This window comes from Carcharodon carcharias, chromosome 13, assembly GCF_017639515.1.
Source record: "Carcharodon carcharias isolate sCarCar2 chromosome 13, sCarCar2.pri, whole genome shotgun sequence".
Taxonomy (NCBI): Eukaryota; Metazoa; Chordata; class Chondrichthyes; order Lamniformes; family Lamnidae; genus Carcharodon; species Carcharodon carcharias.
The window spans coordinates 61797421-61814874 of record NC_054479.1 but is presented as its reverse complement, the minus strand read 5'-3'; the positions used below and the strand labels follow the sequence as shown (position 1 = coordinate 61814874).

At 48.5% G+C, this 17454-nt stretch overlaps 1 protein-coding gene across 2 annotated transcripts in view; it reads right to left on the bottom strand.

Annotated features, from left to right (window-relative positions):
• Positions 1–7761: 7761 nt before the first annotated feature.
• The window catches only part of LOC121285479, a 202140-nt gene continuing 192447 nt past the window's right edge, over positions 7762–17454 (bottom strand). For both annotated transcript variants that reach the window (XM_041201947.1, XM_041201948.1), the window contains exon 4: positions 7762–8769. In XM_041201947.1, coding sequence (XP_041057881.1) covers positions 8030–8769 — 740 coding nt within the window. In that variant the 3' untranslated portion in view covers positions 7762–8029. The remainder of the gene's footprint in view (positions 8770–17454) is intronic.

The following is a 17454-nucleotide window of genomic DNA, read 5'->3' as shown; positions in this document are numbered from 1 at the left end:
CGAGTGTCCTGATTTGTGCAAGGCAAAAAGCTGAGGCATGCCTCTTTTTTCAGCAATGCTCATTGAACTTATGAACTCAGCAACTCGCACAGTTGATCTCAGTTTGAACGACACCATGTATGCCCAAATAGACGGCGTTGCCATGGGATCCATGGCCCAGCTCTCTCAAACATCTTTGTTTTGGGTTCCATGAGAAAAGTGTCTTCGATGGAATGATACCTAACCTCCTACCCCTCGCATATTTCCGATATGTGGATGATATGTTCACTATACTTAAATCCACAGCTGCATGTAATAATTTCCTTACATGTCTTAATAGACTCCATCCTGCGCTTAAATTCACCTTTGAAATGGAGCAGTCAAATTAACTCCCTTTCCTTGACGTACTAGTTGAGAAATCTGCTGGGGGTTCTCAGTATCACAGCCCACCTTCACTGGTCAATTTCCACGTTGGGATTCTTAGTGTCACACGCTATAAGATTGAGCTTATCAGCAACTTTGTAAATAGGGCCTGAGCCATTTGCTCACCATGCAAACTTGATGCTGAAATAGGGGCATCAAAGGCATCCTGCAGTATAATGGCTACCCTGATCAGATCATTTCACGCAAACTCATGAATGGGCCTAAGGCCGTCACTTTCAGCCCTGAAAAGTGCTCAGTCTATCTCAGATTACTCTGGAAGGTATCTCAAAAATTTGAGCAACAGGTGAAGCCATCTGTTTTATGCTGCTACTTCATGCAGTAGCAACATGAGTGGCATTCACCAATAACAGGATGCTGCCTTCAAGCCAAACTAGGGGAGACGAAGGTATTGTCATTGGACTAGTAATCCAGAGACCAAGGGTAATGCTCTGGGGAACCTGGGTTCAAATCCTGCCACAGCAGATAGTGGAATTTGAATTCAATAAAAATCTGGAATTAAAAGTCTACTGATGACTATGAAATCATTGTCAATTGTTATAAAAACCCATCTGGTTCACTAATGTCCTTTAGGGAAGGAAATTTGGCCTACATGAGACTCCAGACCACAGTAATATGATTTTTAAATGCCCTCTGAACAGGGGCAATTTGGAATGGGCAATAAATGCTTGCCTAGCCAGCGATGCCCACATGTACATGTACACGCATGAACAAATAAAAAAATGCCAAAAAGATGTTCTGCCTATCACACAAATGAATAATGTTGTGTATGAATTTCAGTACCAGTGATGCTAGGTATGTAGGCCCTATGTCCCAAAGACGGGCAGATTGTATCAAACAGCATGTCCCAGCTGCTGTTCACAATGGGCAAGGTACAGACTGTAACAAAAACAGAATTACCTGGAAAAACTCAGCAGGTCTGGCAGCATCGGCGGAGAAGAAAAGAGTTGACGTTTCGAGTCCTCATGACCCTTCAATAGACTCTGTTGAAGGGTCATGAGGACTCGAAACGTCAACTCTTTTCTTCTCCGCCGATGCTGCCAGACCTGCTGAGTTTTTCCAGGTAATTCTGTTTTTGTTTTGGATTTCCAGCATCCGCAGTTTTTTTGTTTTTATCAAGGTACAGACTGTACCCAACCAGCCCATGCTTGCAAAACTCAAAACACTGTGTCCAACGTTGGATGTGATTCTGTGATTGGACAACATTTGTTAAATAATCCTCAGTGCACTAAGAATTACACTGACAACCAATTTAAGATTGTCAGTTGGCCTTGCAGTGTGGCACATTTGCATGTACTGGAAGCTACATATATTAATATACAGGGCTCTGTTCTTTTCCGGCAGAAAGAACATGTACACATATTGCGCATGTTTCAACTAAACAAAATAAGTGACAGTCATTTGTTGACTCATTCCTCAGGGCAAAGCCTTGACCAATCAGGGTCAAGCTGCCTGGTTTAAATTTCAAACAATGCTTGGCAGTTACCTTTCAGTCACCATCACTGGTGCATTCTCCATGGAAACACCTCTACCAATCAGAGTCCACTTGCCAACCAACCAGCACTCTCTTCTCATGCAGTATCAATTATTATTTTCCCCTAAGAATGGTATTCTAAGTATTGTCAAGTGTCCTATTGAATACAAGTCAAAAAGCTTTGACATGTTCCTTTTACCAGCAACACTCAAGTTCTGTACTACCAAACGACTAAATGTGTCTTCTATTAAAGAATGCTCTGCCACCCACATCCAGCACTGGCACTGCCCTGTTTGAGGTTTAACTTATAAGAGCATTGATCATTTATTCTGCTGGATCCTTCCAAGATGCTACAGGGTACTCGGGCCAGGAGGAGCAGGAGTGTTTCCCTCACAGCTCAATCAGGTGACCTGTAAACCCCCAACAATCCATCCATCTCTCCTGACCACAACCTCTTCACTAACCACCATCACGCTGACACCCCCAACCACCATCTTGGCTGCCCGCTGTGATTGACCGCAGTAATGGGAGAAAGTGTGTGTTGCTTTGTGGGACCAAAAGCCCCAATCTCCTGTTATTTCTAGTGGGGTGGGCTTTATTTCTTTCTTCCCTTAGTGCTTCCCGTTGGTGACATTACAAGCAGAATGTCTCCTACGCTATCCCTGACCCCCACCCACCCTGGTCTGACCCCACACACCCTACACCATCGCTCATCCCCACCCACGCTGGTCAGACCCCCACTCACACTACACCATCAACAATTTATACTACAGGCTCATTTAAACTTGCTAGAAGAAACATACACAGGGACCTGTTCTCTGAAAACAAAAGGAATATGTTCAAGCCTTGTGCCTTGTTTGAATTACTAGGGAGCTGGAGGAGTCGAAAGTTCCCCATTGCTTTCTCTATGACAATGCTTTGGCCAATCAGAGTTGACTCGCTAACCAATCAGCATCCTTTTCTCCAGTAATATAAATTGTGGTGATTGTTTGAAATTTGGCATTCTTGCATTTGTCCTGATGAGTGCAAGATGAAAGACTCATAGACGTTTACAGCACAGAAGAAGGCCATTCGGCCCAACGTGTCCACGCCGGTCAACAAATATCTGACGACACTAATCCCATTTTCCAGCGCTTGGCCTATAGCCCTGGAGGCTATGGCAACACAAGTAAATATCAAAATACTTCTTAAATGTTATAAGTTTCTGACTCAACCACCCTTTCAGGCAGTGACTTCCAGACTCCCACCATCCTCTGGGTGAAAAAATTTCTCCTCAACTCCCTTCTTTGCCTTCTACCTCTTACCCTAAATCTTTGACCCTGGTTATTGACCCCTCTACTAATGGAAAAAGTGCCTTCCTATCCACCCTATCTATGCCCCTCAATCTTATACACCTCTATCATGTCCCCTCTCAACCTTCGCTGCTCCAGGGAAACAACCCAGCCTATCCAATCTTTCCTCAAAGTTCAGACCCTCCAGCCAGGCAGCATCCTGGTAAATCTCCTCTGCACCCTCTTCAGTGCAATCACATCCTTCCTATAATGTGATGACCAGAACTGCACACAGTACTCCAGTTGTGGCCTAACCAGCGTTTTAAATAGTCCCAGCATAACCTTCCTGCTCGTGTACCCTATGCCTTGGCTAATAAAGGCAAGTTTCCCATTTGCCTTCTTAACCACCTTATCTACCTGCCCTGCTACCTTCAGGGATCTGTGGATATGCACACCAAGATGTCTCTGATCTTCAGTACTTTCCAAGGTCCTACCATTCATAGCGTAATCCCTTGCCTTGTTAGCCCTCTCCAAGTGCATTACCTCACACTTTTCCGGGTTGAATTCCATTTGACACTTCTCTGCCCACCTGACCAGTCCATTGATATCCTCCTGCAGTTTACAGCTATCGTCCTCACTATTTACCACCCTACGAACTTTGGTGTCATCTGCAAACTTCTTGATTATACGCCCTACATTTAAGTCCAAATCATTTATCATTTAACACAGACAGCAAGGGCCCCAGTACCAAGCCCTGCAGAACCCCACTGGAAACAGAATTTCAGTCACAGAAACATCCCTCTACCATCACCCTCTGCTTCCTGCCTCTCAGCCAATTTTGGATCCAATGTGCCACTTTGCCTTGGATCCCATGGACTCTTACTTTCTTGACCAGTCTGCCATGAAGGACCTTATCAAAAGCCTTGCTAAAGTCCATGTAGGCCACATCAAATGCATTACCCTCATCAACACTCCTGGTTACCTCCTCAAAAAATTCGATCAAATTTGTCAAACTCGACCTCCCCTTAATAAATCCATGCTGACTGTGCCTGATTAATCCATGTCTCTCCCAGTGCAGATATATTCTGCCCCTCAGAATTCTTTCTAGCAACTTGCCCACCACCGAGGTTAGACTGACTGGCTTGTAATTTCCTGGTCTATCCCTTCCTCCCTTTTTTAATAATGGGACGTTAACACCGCTGGGTTTGAAAATTACTGCCAGGGCCCCTGATATCTTTTCCCTTGCCTCCCTCAACAGTCTGGGATACATCTCATTCGGGCCTGCGGATTTATCCACTTTTAAGGTTGCTAAACCCACTAGTACCTCCCCTCTCTCTCTCTCTATGTTAATTTCCTTCAATATTTCACAGTCCTCCACCCTGATCCTAAACCCGCGATATCCTTTTCCATTATGAAGACTGACGCAAAGAATTCATTGAGGACTGTACCCACGTCTTCCAGGTCCTCACACAGATTACCTCCACGGTCCCTAATTATCCCTATTCTTTCCCTAGTTATTCTCTTGCTCTTTATATATTTAGAAAACCCCTTTTCCTTTATTCTATCCACAAATGCTTTCTCACGCACTCTCTTAGCTTTCCTAATTTCCTTTTTAAGTTCTGCCCTGCACATTTTATACTCCTCTAGAGACTCTACTTTTTGAAGCCCTTGGTATCTGTCATAAGCTTCTCTTTTTTTCTTAATCCTAACCTTTATGTCCCTTGACATCCAGGGTTCTCCAGACTAGGTCCCCCCCTTTATCTTTACAGGAACATATTTGCCCTGTACTCTCACTATTTCCTCTTTGAATGCCTCCCACTGCTCTGACAGTTTTATCTCTAAGTAGCTGCTCCCAGTCCACCTGGGCTAAATTGTATTTCATCTTCATAAAATTAGCCTTTCCCCAGTTTAGAACTTTTATTCCCAGCCCAACCGCATCCTTTTCCATAACTATCCTAAATCTAACTGAGTTATGGTCACTATCTCCAAACCGCTCCCCTACTGATACGCCTTTCACTGAATATTAGGTCCAGAATTGTCCCCTCCCTTGTTGGGCTTTCTATGTACTGGCTATAAAAATTATCTTGGATGCAACTTAAGAATTTTGCTCCCTCCCTACCTTGCACACTAAAACTATCCCAGTTAATATTTGGGTAGTTAAAATCCCCTACTGCCTTATTATTCTTACACTTCTCTGAAATTTGATTACATATTTGATCCTCTATCTCTCCCTGACTGTTTGGGAGCCTATAGCACACCCCAACAGTGTGTTTGCCCCTTTTGTGTTTTTTTATTTCTACCCAAATGGCCTCATTTGATGATCCTTCCAAGAGATAATCCCTCCTCACTGCTATAATTGATTAATTGATCAATATTGCAACCCCGTCTCCTCTTCTATCCTCCTATCTCATCTGAATACCTTAAAACCAGGAATGTTGAGCTGCAAATCCCACCCTTCTTTTAGCCAAGTTTCAGTCATAGCTATGATATCATGCTCCCATGTGCCTATCTGTGCCCTCAGCTTATTCCTCAGGCTCCTTGCATTAAAATATATCCCATTTAGCCTTGCTAAACTCACTTCTTTCTTATCTAGCCTATGTTTCCTCTGCTTTCCAGACTCACTTACTAGCCTGTTTAACTTCTAATTCCATTTCGGCTTCTCTCCCCTCTGAACGACTTTTCAGGATCCCATCCTTCTGCTAATTTAGTTTAAATCCGCCCCAACAGTAAACCTCTCCACAAGGATTTTGGTCCTGTTCAGATGTTACTTGTCCAACTTGTACAGGTTCCACCTCCCCCAGAAATGGTCCCAGTGCCCCAGGAATCTAAACCCCTCCCACCTGCACCATCTCTCCAGCCATGCATTCATCTGCTCTGTCCTTATGTTCCTCTACTCACTACTGCGTGGCACCGGGAGTAATCCAGAGATTACTACCTTTGAAGTCCTTCTTTTCAATTTCCTACCTAACTCCCTAAAGTCTGCTTGCAGGACCTCATTTCTCTTTCTTCCTATGTCATTGGTCCCAATATGGACCATGACCTCTGACTGTTCACCCTCTCCTTTCAGAATACCATGCAGCTGTTCCGTGACATCCTTGACCCTGACACTCGGGAGGCAACATCCCATTCTGGAGTCATGTCTACGGCTGCAGAAGCGCCTGTCTACTTTCCTCACTAATGAATCCCCTACCACTATTGCCCTTCCACACTTCTTCCTCCCCCACTAAGCAGCTGGACCACCCACAGTGCCATGGCCTTGGCTCTGGTTGACTCCACAGAGGAACCGTCACTCTCACCATTTTCCAAGGCTGAGATAGATGCACTCAGGGGATTCCCTCACTACCTGCCTGGTCCCCTTCCTCTGTCTGACAGTCACCCATTCCCTCTCTGCTTGCACTTCCTTAAGCTGCGGGGTGACCACATCCTGCAATGTGCTATCCTCGCACCTCTAAGCCTCGTGATTGCACCGTAGTGCCCCCAGCTGCCACTCAAGCTCCAAAACCCAGAGCTTGAGTTGCTCCAGTTGGAGGCGCCTCCTGCACACATGGTCATTAAGACCGCCAGGAATGTCTAGGATTTCCCACATAGCATAGGGTGTGCAAATGAAGGGACTGAGCTCCCTAGACATATCTTAACTAAATAGAATATGGACTCTTGCTTTTATTTTGCCCTTACTCCTACTTAAGTATAGACTAGATGCTAGATCCTCTAGATAGACTAGATGGTCTAGGTGCTGCTAACTGCCTGTCCCAGGGTCCTCCTCTCACACTCTCCTCTGGGTGCTGCTGACTGCCCGTCCCAGGGTCCTCCTCTCACACTCTCCTCTGGGTGCTGCTGACTGCCTGTCCCAGGGTCCTCCTCTCACACTCTCCTCTGGGTGCTGCTGACTGCCTGTCCCAGGGTCCTACTCTCACATTCTCCTCCAGGGACTGCTGACAGCCTGCCACAGAGTCCTCTTGCACTCTCCAAAAACATGTCTTGCTCTTCAGCAATATTCAAATATGTATTACTGAAAATAATCAGAAAATGCCGCATGACTTGTCAGGATTTGATCCCTGAGCTCACCACAAGAGAGCATCTGCATCCCTGGCTAAAGGTCAAATCAGTGAGGGAGTGTTCCTGTCACTGTTCGCTAATTTACCACCCACACTGAACAGAGTGTATGTGAGGACAGGATTGGGTTTGGCAGTGAGTTTAAACACTGAGTCTAAGCTCACATCTGAAATTTGGCTCTGGGACAAGCTACCTGAAGCAGGCCGTGTCTACGGAGCTGTGCCTGAACAGGAGAGTTACCTCTGGAATGTACGAGAGAGTATACTGCTTGACCTGTGTGCTTCTAGTGGCTGGAAGCCCACCTTACATCACCCTGCCTGATTCCCCAACCCCACCTCCCCACCTCCTGTCCACCCACACCTGTCAGGCTGGATATTAACGTCACCTTAACTTAGACAGCAGTCTTTCTATTTACTGACCCAGTCACAACTCAGCACTGCCCTGCTGCACTTACTCAGGGAGCTGCTCTTCTGTGATTCTCCCGTACTCACTCTGTACCCACATTGGAAGTGGGTCATACCCTTAGTAACCAACAGTCAGAAATTTTAAAATATTTTTTATTGAAAGTTACATATTATAACATTGTATATATATAATATATATATTTATATATATAAAAGCAGCGATAAAAGGGTTCCAGCAGTGCGGAGATCTGCAGCAATTAGTAAGTAAGAAAAGGTGAGGAAATACTTTGTGTCTTGGTTCTTAGGAAAAGTGTGTGTTTTTCTTACTTATTGAGAGGAAGACGTGTCCTCATCTGTCCACTGTACAGCAGGTTAACAAAGCAGGAGTAAACCAGCAGCCCGAGCTTTCAAGCACTGAAAAAGCTTGAGAGTCTAATGTAATTAGGCCCAGAGTGTCCCAGAGATTGGAGGAGGGTCTTTAGCCCTGATTCAGCATCTTGCTGATGTGCGAACTTCAGCTTTTCGTAACTAACTTCCTGCATCGCAAGTTTGTGAGCAAGCTGAAAGAATAGGATTTTAGCATCAACAAGAGGCTGCAGAGACACACGGCTTTCAAGCTGACAGAGAGAAAATTGACTGTTCTGTTTCTGCTCCGGAGTAAATTTGAGAACAGAGTACAACTCCTGCAAGCTCTTTACATCTTCGATAGCGTTGTGCGCTTCATAATCTTTCTTAAGATAAGTCCGCACTAAATCAGGTTGCCGATAGCTGCTGACCTCTGACCTGGGAACAATATCCCTGGACAGCCAGAATGTATCCAGAAATCCAGTCAAACAACTGGCAAATTGGTCTTTCATGGAGAGCTCTTCCCAGGCTCTTAGAATAATAGGACAGTCAAATTTCCAGATGTTGTGGCCTGCTAACAGAGGCCTGTCCAGCGACTGCAGGAACTGGAAGAAAGCTGCCATGGCCTCCTGGAGGCTGCAGGTGGGTTTAGGTTCACCTCTCAGGTACAAGATTCCATCCATGATCTGTATCCCAGTAACGGCTACTGCTCCTGCCGACATCGGATTACTGGGCAGGATGTACTTGTCGAAGACCTTCTCACCGCTCACTGCCGACAGCTGCACAATATCACAATATTTTTCTAGAAGACAGATATAATGTTAAAGAACAACATTCCTTTCCGAACGTGATTTCCAGACCGACCAATTCTGCCTTGTTTAGCAGAACTCAGATGGGAGTGAGAAACGGATAGACTGGGATGGGAGTGAGACACGGATAGATTGGGATGGGAGTGAGACACGGATAGACTGGGATGGGAGTGAGACACAGATAGACTGGGATGGGAGTGAGACACAGATAGACTGGGATGGAAGTGAGACACGGATAGACTGGGATGGGAGTGAGACATGAATAGACTGGGATGGAAGTGAGACATGGATAGACTGGGATGGGAGTGAGACATAGATAGACTGAGATGGGAGTGAGACACGAATAGACAGGGATGGGAGTGAGACACAGATAGACTGAGATGGGAGTGAGACACAGATAGACTGGGATGGGAGTCAGACACAGATTGGCCTGGGAGTGAGACACGGATAGACTGGGATGGGAGTGAGGCACAGACAGACTGAGATGGGAGTGAGACACGAATAGATTGGGATGGGAGTGAGACACGGATAGACTGGGATGGGAGTGAGGCACAGATAGACTGAGATGGGAGTGAGACACAGATAGACTGAGATGGGAGTGAGACACGGATAGACTGGGATGGGAGCGAGACACAGATAGACTGGGATGGGAGTGAGGCACGGATAGACTGAGATGGGAGTGAGACACGAATAGACTGGGATGGGAGTGAGACACGAATAGACTGGGATGGGAGTGAGACACAGATAGACTGAGATGGGAGTGAGACACAGATAGACTGAGATGGGAGTGAGACACGGATAGACTGGGATGGGAGCGAGACACAGATAGACTGGGATGCGAGTGAGGCACGGATAGACTGAGATGGGAGTGAGACACGGAAGAACTGGGATGGGAGCGAGACACAGATAGAGAGGGATGGGAGTGAGACACGGATAGACTGGGAAGGGAGAGAGACATGGATAGACTGGGATGGGAGTGAGGAACAGATAGACTGAGTTGGGATTGAGACACAGATTGGCCTGGGAGTGAGACACGGAAAGACTGGGATGGGAGTGAGGCACGGATAGACTGGGATGGGAGTGAGACACGGATAGACTGGGATGGGAGTGAGACACAGATAGACTTAGTTGGGATTGAGACACAGATTGGCCTGGGAGTGAGACACGGAAAGATTGGGATGGGAGTGAGGCACGGATAGACTGGGATGGGAGTGAGACAAACATAGACTGGGATGGGAGTGAGACACAGATTGGCCTGGGAGTGAGACACGGATAGACTGGGATGGGAGTGAGGCACAGAAAGACTGAGATGGGAGTGAGACGTGAATAGGCTGGGATGAGAGTGAGACACAGATAGACTGAGATGGGAGTGAGACACAGATTGGCCTGGAGGGAGACACGGATAGACTGGGATGGGAGTGAATCACGGGTAGACAGAGATGGGAGTGAGACACGGATAGACTGGGATGGGAGTGAGACACAGGTAGACTGAGATGGGAGTGAGACATGAATACACTGGGATGGGAGTGAGACACGGATAGAATGGGATGGGAGTGAGGCACGGATAGACTGGGATGGGAGTGAGACACGAAAAGACTGGGATGGGAGTGAGACACGAATAGACTGGGATGGGATGAGACACAGATAGACTGAGAAGGGAGTGAGACACAGATAGACTGAGATGGGAGTGAGACACGAATAGACTGGGATGGGAGTGAGACACAGATAGAATGGGATGGGAGTGAGACACGGATAGACTGGGATGGGAGTGAGGCACGGATATACTGAGATGGGAGTGAGGCACAGATTGGCCTGGGAGTGAGACATGGATAGACTGGGATGGGAGTGAGGCACAGATAGACTGGGATGGGAGTGAGACACGGATAGACTGGGATGGGAGTGAGACACGGATAGACTGGGATGGGAGTGAGACACATATAGACTGAGATGGGAGTGAGACATGAATAGACTGGGATGGGAGTGAGACACAGATAAACTGAGTTGGGAGTGAGACACAGATTGGCCTGGGAGTGAGACATGGATAGACTGGGATGGGAGTGAGACACGAAAAGACTGGGATGGGAGTGAGACACGAATAGACTGGGATGGGATGAGACACAGATAGACTGAGAAGGGAGTGAGACACAGATAGACTGAGATGGGAGTGAGACACGAATAGACTGGGATGGGAGTGAGACACAGATAGACTGGGATGGGAGTGAGGCACAGATAGACTGAGTTGGGATTCAGACATAGATTGGCCTGGGAGTGAGACACGAATAGACAAGCATGGGAGTGAGACACGGATAGACTGGGAGAGGAGTGAGACACGGAAAGACTGAGATGGGAGTGAGACACAGATAGACTGGGATGGGAGTGAGACACGGATAGATTGGCCTGGGAGTGAGACACGGATAGACTGAGATGGGAGTGAGACACAGTTGGACTGAGATGGGAGTGAGACACAAATAGACTGGGATGGGAGTGAGACACAGAAATACTGGGATGGGAGTGAGACAAAGATAGACTGAGATGGGAGTGAGACAAATATAGACTGGGATGGGAGTGAGACACGGATTGGCCTGGGAGTGAGACACGGATAGACTGGGATGGGAGTGAGGCACAGATAGACTGAGATGCGAGTGAGACATGAATAGACTGGGATGAGAGTGAGACACAGATAGACTGGGATGGGAGTGAGACACAGATAGACGGAGATGGGAGTGAGACACAGATAGACTGAGTTGGGAGTGAGACACAGATTGGCCTGGGAGTGAGACACGGATACACTGGGATGGGAGTGAGACATGAATACACTGGGATGGGAGTGAGACACAGTTGGACTGAGATGGGAGTGAGACACAAATAGACTGGGATGGGAGTGAGACACAGAAATACTGGGATGGGAGTGAGACAAAGATAGACTGAGATGGGAGTGAGACAAATATAGACTGGGATGGGAGTGAGACACGGATTGGCCTGGGAGTGAGACACGGATAGACTGGGATGGGAGTGAGGCACAGATAGACTGAGATGCGAGTGAGACATGAATAGACTGGGATGAGAGTGAGACACAGATAGACTGGGATGGGAGTGAGACACAGATAGACGGAGATGGGAGTGAGACACAGATAGACTGAGTTGGGAGTGAGACACAGATTGGCCTGGGAGTGAGACACGGATAGACTGGGATGGGAGTGAGACATGAATACACTGGGATGGGAGTGAGACACGGATAAAATGGGATGGGAGTGAGGCACGGATAGACTGAGATGGGAGTGAGGCACAGATTGGCCTGGGTGTGAGACATGGAGAGACTGGGATGGGAGTGAGACACAGATAGACTGAGATGGGAGTGAGACATGAATACACTGGGATGGGAGTGAGACACGGATAGAATGGGATGGGAGTGAGGCACGGATAGACTGAGATGGGAGTGAGGCACGGATAGACTGGGATGGGAGTGAGACACAGATAGACTGAGATGGGAGTGAGACATGAATACACTGGGATGGGAGTGAGACACGGATAGAATGGCATGGGAGTAAGGCACGGATAGACTGAGATGGGAGTGAGGCACAGATTGGCCTGGGAGTGAGACATGGAGAGAATGGGATGGGAGTGAAACACGGATAGACTGGGATGGGAGTGAGGCACGGATAGACTGAGATGGGAGTGAGACAAGAATAGACTGGGATGGGAGTGAGACACGGATAGACTGGGATGGGAGTGAGACACAGATAGACTGAGTTGGGATTGAGACACAGATTGGCCTGGGAGTGAGACACAGAAAGACTGGGATGGGAGTGAGGCACGGATAGACTGGGATGGGAGTGAGTCAAATATAGACTGAGATGGGAGTGAGACACAGATTGGCCTGGGAGTGAGACACGGATAGACTGGGATGGGAGTGAATCACGGATAGACAGAGATGGGAGTGAGACATGGATAGACTGGGATGGGAGTGAGACACAGGTAGACTGAGATGGGAGTGAGACATGAATACACTGGGATGGGAGTGAGACACGGATAGAATGGGATGGGAGTGAGGCACGGATAGACGGAGATGGGAGTGAGGCACAGATTGGCCTGGGAGTGAGACATGGATAGACTGGGATGGGAGTGAGGCACAGATAGACTGGGATGGGAGTGAGACACGGATAAACTGGGATGGGAGTGAGACACATATAGACTGAGATGGGAGTGAGACATGAATAGACTGGGATGGGAGTGAGACACGGATAGACTGGGATGGGAGTGAGACACGGATAGACTGGGATGGGAGTGAGAGACAGATAAACTGAGTTGGGAGTGAGACACAGATTGGTCTGGGAGTGAGACATGGATAGACTGAGATAGGAGTGAGACATGGATAGACTGGGATGGGAGTGAGGCACGGATAGACTGAGATGGGAGTGAGAAATGAATAGACTGGGATGGGAGTGAGACACGAAAAGACTGGGATGGGAGTGAGACACGAATAGACTGGGATGGGATGAGACACAGATAGACTGAGAAGGGAGTGAGACACAGATAGACTGAGATGGAAGTGAGACACGGATAGACTGGGATGGGAGTGAGACACAGATAGACTGGGATGGGAGTGAGACACAGATAGACTGAATTGGGATTCAGACACAGATTGGCCTGGGAGTGAGACACGGATAGACTGGGATGGGAGTGAGGCACAGATAGACTGGGATGGGAGTGAGACACGGATAGACTGGGATGGGAGTGAGACACATACAGACTGAGATGGGAGTGAGACATGATTAGACTGGGAGTGAGGCATGGATAGACTGGGATGGGAGTGAGGCACGAATAGATTGGGATGGGAGTGAGGCACGGACAGACTGAGATGGGAGTGAGACACGAATAGATTGGGATGGGAGTGAGGCACGGATAGACTGGAATGGGAGTGAGGCACGGATAGACTGAGATGGGAGTGAGACACGAATAGAGTGGGATGGGAGTGAGACACGAATAGATTGGGATGGGATGAGACACAGATAGACTGAGAAGGGAGTGAGACACAGATAGACTGAGATGGGAGTGAGACACGGATAGACTGGGATGGGAGTGAGGCACGGATAGACTGAGATGGGAGTGAGACACGAATAGACTGAGATGGTAGTGAGACACGGATAGACTGAGATGGGAGTGAGACATGAATACACTGGGATGGGAGTGAGACACGGATAGAATGGGATGGGAGTGAGGCACGGATAGACTGAGATGGGAGTGAGGCACGGATAGACTGGGATGGGAGTGAGACACAGATAGACTGAGATGGGAGTGAGACATGAATACACTGGGATGGGAGTGAGACACGGATAGAATGGCATGGGAGTGAGGCACGGATAGACTGAGATGGGAGTGAGGCACAGATTGGCCTGGGAGTGAGACATGGAGAGAATGGGATGGGAGTGAAACACGGATAGACTGGGATGGGAGTGAGGCACGGATAGACTGAGATGGGAGTGAGACACAGAAAGACTGGGATGGGAGTGAGGCACGGATAGACTGGGATGGGAGTGAGTCAAATATAGACTGAGATGGGAGTGAGACACAGATTGGCCTGGGAGTGAGACACGGATAGACTGGGATGGGAGTGAATCACGGATAGACAGAGATGGGAGTGAGACATGGATAGACTGGGATGGGAGTGAGACACAGGTAGACTGAGATGGGAGTGAGACATGAATACACTGGGATGGGAGTGAGACACGGATAGAATGGGATGGGAGTGAGGCACGGATAGACGGAGATGGGAGTGAGGCACAGATTGGCCTGGGAGTGAGACATGGATAGACTGGGATGGGAGTGAGGCACAGATAGACTGGGATGGGAGTGAGACACGGATAAACTGGGATGGGAGTGAGACACATATAGACTGAGATGGGAGTGAGACATGAATAGACTGGGATGGGAGTGAGACACGGATAGACTGGGATGGGAGTGAGACACGGATAGACTGGGATGGGAGTGAGACACAGATAAACTGAGTTGGGAGTGAGACACAGATTGGTCTGGGAGTGAGACATGGATAGACTGAGATGGGAGTGAGACATGGATAGACTGGGATGGGAGTGAGGCACGGATAGACTGAGATGGGAGTGAGAAATGAATAGACTGGGATGGGAGTGAGACACGAAAAGACTGGGATGGGAGTGAGACACGAATAGACTGGGATGGGATGAGACACAGATAGACTGAGAAGGGAGTGAGACACAGATAGACTGAGATGGAAGTGAGACACGGATAGACTGGGATGGGAGTGAGACACAGATAGACTGGGATGGGAGTGAGACACAGATAGACTGAATTGGGATTCAGACACAGATTGGCCTGGGAGTGAGACACGGATAGACTGGGATGGGAGTGAGGCACAGATAGACTGGGATGGGAGTGAGACACGGATAGACTGGGATGGGAGTGAGACACATACAGACTGAGATGGGAGTGAGACATGATTAGACTGGGAGTGAGGCATGGATAGACTGGGATGGGAGTGAGGCACGAATAGATTGGGATGGGAGTGAGGCACGGACAGACTGAGATGGGAGTGAGACACGAATAGATTGGGATGGGAGTGAGGCACGGATAGACTGGAATGGGAGTGAGGCACGGATAGACTGAGATGGGAGTGAGACACGAATAGAGTGGGATGGGAGTGAGACACGAATAGATTGGGATGGGATGAGACACAGATAGACTGAGAAGGGAGTGAGACACAGATAGACTGAGATGGGAGTGAGACATGGATAGACTGGGATGGGAGTGAGGCACGGATAGACTGAGATGGGAGTGAGACACGAATAGACTGAGATGGTAGTGAGACACGGATAGACTGAGATGGGAGTGAGACATGAATACACTGGGATGGGAGTGAGACACGGATAGAATGGGATGGGAGTGAGGCACGGATAGACTGAGATGGGAGTGAGGCACGGATAGACTGGGATGGGAGTGAGACACAGATAGACTGAGATGGGAGTGAGACATGAATACACTGGGATGGGAGTGAGACACGGATAGAATGGCATGGGAGTGAGGCACGGATAGACTGAGATGGGAGTGAGACACGGATAGACTGGGATGGGAGTGAGACACAGATAGACTGAGTTGGGAGTGAGACAAGAATAGACTGGGATGGGAGTGAGACACGGATAGACTGGGATGGGAGTGAGACACAGATAGACTGAGTTGGGATTGAGACACAGATTGGCCTGGGAGTGAGACACAGAAAGACTGGGATGGGAGTGAGGCACGGACAGACTGGGATGGGAGTGAGTCAAATATAGACTGAGATGGGAGTGAGACACAGATTGGCCTGGGAGTGAGACACGGATAGACTGGGATGGGAGTGAGGCACAGATAGACTGAGATGGGACTGAGACATGAATAGACTGAGATGGGAGTGAGACACAGATAGACTGAGATGGGAGTGAGACACAGATTGGCCTGGGAGTGAGACACGGACAGACTGGGATGGGAGTGAATCACGGATAGACAGAGATGGGAGTGACACACGGATAGACTGGGATGGGAGTGAGACACAGGTAGACTGAGATGGGAGTGAGACATGAATACACTGGGATGGGAGTGAGACACGGAGAGAATGGGATGGGGGTGAGGCACGGATAGACGGAGATGGGAGTGAGGCACAGATTGGCCTGGGAGTGGGACATGGATAGACTGGGATGGGAGTGAGACACAGATAGACTGGGATGGGAGTGAGACACGGATAAACTGGGATGGGAGTGAGACACATATAGACTGAGATGGGAGTGAGACATGAATAGACTGGGATGGGAGTGAGACACGGATAGACTGGGATGGGAGTGAGACACGGATAGACTGGGATGGGAGTGAGACACAGATAAACTGAGTTGGGAGTGAGGCACAGATTGGCCTGGGAGTGAGACATGGATAGACTGAGATGGGAGTGAGACATGGATAGCCTGGGATGGGAGTGAGGCACGGATAGACTGAGATGGGAGTGAGAAACGAATAGACTGGGATGGGAGTGAGACACGAAAAGACTGGGATGGGAGTGAGACACGAATAGACTGGGATGGGATGAGACACAGATAGACTGAGAAGGGAGTGAGACACAGATAGACTGAGATGGAAGTGAGACACGGATAGACTGGGATGGGAGTGAGACACAGATAGACTGGGATGGGAGTGAGACACAGATAGACTGAATTGGGATTCAGACACAGATTGGCCTGGGAGTGAGACACGGTTAGACTGGGATGGGAGTGAGGCACAGATAGACTGGGATGGGAGTGAGACACGGATAGACTGGGATGGGAGTGAGACACATACAGACTGAGATGGGAGTGAGACATGATTAGACTGGGAGTGAGGCATGGATAGACTGGGATGGGAGTGAGGCACGAATAGATTGGGATGGGAGTGAGGCACGGACAGACAGAGATGGGAGTGAGACACGAATAGATTGGGATGGGAGTGAGGCACGGATAGACTGGAATGGGAGTGAGGCACGGATAGACTGAGATGGGAGTGAGACACGAATAGACTGGGATGGGAGTGAGACACGAATAGATTGGGATGGGATGAGACACAGATAGACTGAGAAGGGAGTGAGACACAGATAGACTGAGATGGGAGTGAGACACGGATAGACTGGGATGGGAGTGAGGCACGGA